This window comes from Pistacia vera, unplaced genomic scaffold, assembly GCF_008641045.1.
Source record: "Pistacia vera cultivar Batoury unplaced genomic scaffold, PisVer_v2 Contig998, whole genome shotgun sequence".
Lineage (NCBI taxonomy): Eukaryota > Viridiplantae > Streptophyta > Magnoliopsida > Sapindales > Anacardiaceae > Pistacia > Pistacia vera.
Genome location: NW_022196887.1, coordinates 228 through 6,063, shown reverse-complemented (window position 1 = coordinate 6,063; position 5,836 = coordinate 228). Strand labels below are relative to the sequence as shown.

Sequence of the window (5,836 nt, the reverse complement as noted above, 5' to 3'; positions counted from 1 at the left end):
TAAAATAAGGGTAAAATAGACATTTGATACAATTTTTAACGAAAAATTAATGGAATCCATTTACAGGGTTGTTCCTGATGAAGTTTTGTAAACTTTTAGAGTTGGTGATAGTTGACATTCAAATGATGATTTAGCAAATATGAGAGGAGGTAATTAATTTTTAACTGTTAATTAAAGAGTTAATTACATTGACCACCTCTGAGGTTTCAACATTTCAGAGCACTTAGAAAAAATGATTAGGTTAACATTGACAACCCACTTTGGTAACTTCTATTAAGGCTGTAGCACCTAAAAAGCTCTCTTTACACCCCCTCAAACATAAAAACCTGACAATTACCCCACTAACTTATGTATAAGGATCAAACTGGAAACCCCTATCCCTTTGAACAAGAAGATTATCTGAGGTTAACCTCGACGAACTATTACAACGATACCGTGTGATGTTGATGAGAATGTTTGAAGTCTAATGCTAGTACAAGAATGACGTTATTGCTTGATTATATTTTGACACCAGTTTCATCGAAAATAATCATATAATATTGCGACATGGTTCGCATAGGGGTGATGTAATTTTATGATATTTTTGCTGCATTGTTATAAATGTGGTCGGAGATGATATTTTTCCCGGCAACGTTGAGGTTGCTTACAATTTGGCGTAGTAGATTTTCTGCAAAGTAAAGTGAGCTGGCCGGTGGGGTTGCTGCATATGCTGGTCATAAGTACTACCACTCGAATGCAGAATTAGCAACAATATAATTTTGCCATGTCGATCAAATACATTCATGCTTCAAACATACCTAACTTGTTTAGCTTTCTTTACACAAACCAAAATTTTATAGTGAAAAAAATATATGTATATTTATGGACTTCTCTATTTTTTATCATTAGTATTATTATAACCTATGATAATTATGATGGGTTATAAAGGTAGTCAAATGTTGGCTTTGTGATTTGCTTTTAGCAATAAGGGTTCTTCTTGTTTTTTGAATATTGTATGGCATGATTAAAAACTATATAAATCATAAAAGATTATAAAGTACCTTAGAGTTTATAATTCACACTTCAAAGCCCAATTATGATACTTTATCGATAATATTACAAAACTTGTGACCAATTTGCTTGGCTAAACTATCCAAAAACGTGGTGCCCGTTTTAAAAGTGTCACGCAATGGACCTAACCAAACTTCAACTGCCACTGTTCAATTTCATTTGCTAAAAAGTTGAGTTTGAATAAATGAGGCGGGTACTACCAAAACCATGTCTTCATTTAAAGAAAGAAACAAAGATATAATCTAATGGGTTCGGGTTTTTTGGCCAGGAGTCCAGGACCCAATCAGGCCGTGCCAACCCGACACTATCCCATTGCCAGCTCATCATACAAACAACCACCTGCACCCCCACGCGCATCCTCACGTAGCACGCGCTTCCTTATCTAAAGAAAAACAAATATTAGGAAAAAAACTCATTCACAGAAAGCGAATCGTGAAGTAATACTGAGCACAAATTACTTGTGTCCCAAACAGCCGTTGAGTGTTCCTATATCAATCCGCCATTTCCAATACGGCGTCGTTCTCATCGTCACTCTCTCTCCACCCTTCATTTTATTACATTACAGGGCCAAAGCAAAAACAAAAGCAAAGCAAAAAGATTGGATGACGATCTCTAGAGACAGTCTTTTGAAATTTTAGCTCTGAAATTTGGTTGTGAGTGAAGTAGGGTTTTGGTTTAGTAATGGCGGAGAACAAGAACCGGTGGAACTGGGAGGTGAGTGGCTTCGAGCCGAGGAAGACGTCGTCGTCGTCATCCTCGACGTCGCCGTTCGACCGCCCCGAGGACCAGCGGCCAGCTGTTGCACCTCTGGTTCGGCGCTACTCCATATCTGCCACGTCCGTTTCGCCGCATTCTCCGGAGATTTCACGGCAGGCGCTTGCCACTAAGGTTCAGCGATTGAAGGATAAACTTAAGGTAGTGTGTTTATTATTATTGATTGAGTTTGTAGGCTGATGGTTTGATTTGGTGGTGTTAAGGGCAATGTGTGTAGTGATTAGTGAGTTTGAGTGTGACAGTGATGTTAAGAAGTGAATAATTTGTTACAGACTTATTTTCTTCAATGTGAGAGGCAATTATGTTTCGAAAAGAATTTATTCAGGAAATAGGAAAATGCTATTTTAATGTTCTTAACTAAGTTCAATTGCAGTTTAGGGTTATACTTTTGGTTAGGACTAGCTTCTCCTTGGTGGAGGACTGGAAGTCTTTAGTTTGATACTGCTAGACTGTTTGATTTTGTTGGCCTTTGAGACATGGAGTATATCATTAGTCTGCAAATGTTGGTTTTTGAAACTTTTGAGTTGGAGGGGTGAATTTGAATTTATGCCGGAGTTGTGAAGAAGTAGATTAGTTGAGGTCCTTGAGGACTTTGAGGCATTGTAAGTGAAACAACGAGGTATGACCTTATTTCTTTAAGGTAGTTTAGAACTGTCGTCCATTGGCACCAGAGCTTGCTTGGTGATCCAATCCTACTCGGGTAGGTTTCTCAGGGTTAATATTGAATTTTGCTCTGCCTTTGTTTAATGCACATTACTGCAACCAAAACATTTGCATTTAGGTGATTTGTGTGGGCTTTTTATTGGGTGGGTAGTGACAAGTTTTTCTTTTTTGCGGGCTTTCAGTGGGACAACAGTCAGTAAAAGTTTGGCAGTGAACTCTGGTTAACTATATTGGGAAGTGCTGAAAACTACCGTGGTTACCAACTGATGGTTGAAAAGTTAGTTGTCTCAAATTAGTGCACGTCTCAAGAAGTTCATTCTGTTTGATAACTATTTAAAGAATCTAATTTTCTTCTTTCTAATTTAAGTGTCCAAGATTCTGTAATATCAGGATGATTTCTGTTAATAACTTTTTTTAACCATACTTTACGCAAGCTATACTATTTGCAAGTCTAGTTATACATGCAGATTGAGTATCAGATTTTTGAAAATTGGAATTCAAAAGAAAGAAAAGAAAAAAGAAATTGTGAGTGAAATATCGAGGTACCTCTTGATTTAAACCTTTCCACACATAGTGACCTGGAATGCAAGATGTCTCTGGCAAATTGTTCAGCTTTTGCTGAGTGCTGGAATCACATGTGCTGGTAGATGTATTGGAGACCCCTTTTTTCTATTTTAGGTTATATCGATATCAAGGTAGATCAAGAGTTGCAAATTTATCTTGGGGACATTCTTTGAGCTTTAGTACTTTGCTCTTTTCTGTAAGATTACATTGGGGTCAGATGGTTGATTTGACTATAGTATGATGCACTTGTTTCATGAATTCCTAATACTTGTTTCACATTATTTTGACAGCTAGCAAAAGAAGATTACTTGGGATTGAGGCAAGAAGCAAGTGATCTGCAGGAGTACTCTAATGCAAAGCTTGACCGAGTTACACGTTATCTCGGTGTTCTTGCTGAGAAAACCCGTAAGCTAGGTATATACCCAAGTCACTCGTATCGTCCATGCTAAAATTATGAATTTTTTTCCCCAAATTAAGGACTATGTTTGGTTTGAGATTTTGAATTGAATGAGACTACATATCTAAGCTCATGTCTATTGGGATACTATGTTTGAAATGGATATTGGAGAACATTTCCGTGAAGTGTAACAGAGCAATTATGGTGGATATTATTCCATGCTGAAATAACATACTTATGAAACACATGCAATGATTTTGTTTCTCTAATTGTCACTCCCTGCACTATCTTGTCTACTGTCTCTCTAGCTTGTATTGTTGTTGGGTTCTGCTAGTGGTTTTAAGTTTTTACTTAAATTTAAATGTCAGATCAAGTTGCCATCGAAACTGAAGCTAGAATATCTCCACTGATCAATGAAAAGAAAAGATTGTTCAATGACTTGTTGACGTCCAAAGGTACTCATTTTTTGATTTACCATCTCTCTTTCTCTCTCTCTGTCTATCTGTCTATCTATCTGTCTGTCTTCTTCTCTCTCTGCCTCTAGCAGACACACAAATGCAGAGATTTGCACATACTCTATGCACACAAAAGCTTTTATCCTTACAATATTTTCTGTATTTATTCTAAGATCTGCTTCTCATAGATTCTTTGTTTTTGTATTTATCATGTTTGAGAAACTAGATTGTTTGTTTCAGGAAACATAAAGGTATTTTGCCGCACGAGGCCATTATTTGAAGACGAAGGTCATTCAGTTGTTGAATTTCCTGATGATTGCACTATTCGTGTCAATACCCGTGATGATTCCATCTCCAACCCCAAGAAGGATTTTGAATTTGACCGAGTTTATGGACCTCATGTTGGACAAGGTGACATAAAATTTTCTTTAATCATCTTTCTCAATCATTTTATAAGTTAATTTTTTTATATTCCCTCCTTAGTCACACATGATTTAATAATTAGACTATTGAAATGCCTTAGAAAAATTCTTATTGAGGTATTTCTGTGCAGCTGAGCTGTTCAGTGATGTACAGCCACTGGTGCAATCAGCTTTGGATGGATTTAACGTTTCTATATTTGCTTATGGGCAAACTCACTCAGGAAAGACGCACACAATGGTGCCCTCTCTCTCTCTTCCCCCTTGGGTTCTTCCATTGGAAAATTTACTAAAGCTTGTGCTTTAACATTTTTCATTGCCCAGTATAAAGAATATACTTGTTAAAGCTGGCTTAGCTATTGATTAAACTAGATTAATTGTTGTTTTTCATCAACTATCTGCAACTCTTGTTGCATAAAATATCTTTCTGTCTTGTTTTGTTATTTTCCTGTTTTCGTTCTTTTGGAATTAACTGGCAATTGGTTTACTTTGATGATCATCACATCGGTTGAACTGGCTGTTTGTGCTTTACTGCTGGTGCTTTAAGGTTTTGCAGGGCCTCATTCTTTTGTGAAGTCTCTTGCTTTCCTGACATGTTTCTGATTTGCCCAGGAAGGATCAAGCCACGATCGTGGTCTGTATGCTCGCTGTTTTGAGGAATTGTTTGATTTATCTAACTCGGATTCAACTTCAACTTCTCGATTCAAATTCTCTGTTACAGTTTTTGAGCTCTATAATGAGCAGGTTTATTCCCCTCGATCACTAACCAATCATTGCACTTCCTGTCCATTGCTTATCTTTATTATCTTCTGGTTTTTATTTATAGTGTCATCAAAATTTTCTGATTCAGACCCTTTTCTTGTTCCTGTAGATAAGGGATTTGCTCTCAGAATCAGGAAGCAGTTTATCAATGGTTCGCTTAGGAACGGCAGAATCTTTTATAGAACTTGTACAGGAAAAAGTTGATAATCCATTGGAGTTCTCTAAAGTCTTGAAATCTGCATTTCAAAGCCGGGGAAATGATGTTTTGAAGTTCAATGTTTCTCATTTGTATGTTCTCTTTGTACTATTAAAGTTTCCATCTCATTATTTTACTTTTGTTTTCATTCTCTTTCTCTTTTCCCCTATAACATTTGATGATCTCCTTTCTAGTTCTATGACCATGCTTCTTCGCTGAGAGAGAAAATTTGACCATGCCTTGGGTTAAATTAAATTTTTATTTAAAGTACAGATATGCCCTATAAAGTCTGTTTAAACAAGGTCCTGACACATTATTGTCAAAGAGTACTAAGTTTAATTTGAGACAAGTTATTCCTAGTAGTTTTTTTTTTTTTTCTCTTTTCGGTATTATTGTCGTATTTTTGAGCTTGTCAAAGCATTCTGGAATAGCTAATAAATATCTAAGCTCTTTGATATCAACTCATTTTTGAACAATCTAATATTAGTGACCTTTATGAACTTGACAAAATGTAAACGGAGAATCTGATTTTAGTTAATTGATTTTTTCTTTATTT

At 36.2% G+C, this 5,836-nt stretch overlaps 1 protein-coding gene across 1 annotated transcript; it reads left to right on the top strand.

The window, feature by feature from the left end:
- Positions 1 to 1,480: 1,480 nt before the first annotated feature.
- Positions 1,481 to 5,372, top strand: LOC116121599 (kinesin-like protein KIN-14A; the record flags this gene model as incomplete). The annotated part of the gene is made up of 7 exons (XM_031407542.1): positions 1,481 to 1,965; positions 3,342 to 3,465; positions 3,817 to 3,903; positions 4,144 to 4,314; positions 4,457 to 4,563; positions 4,935 to 5,066; positions 5,194 to 5,372. Coding segments are annotated over exons 1-7 (1,034 nt in total), but the record flags the coding sequence as incomplete, so codon positions are not given.
- Between the last annotated feature and the right edge of the window lie 464 nt (positions 5,373 to 5,836).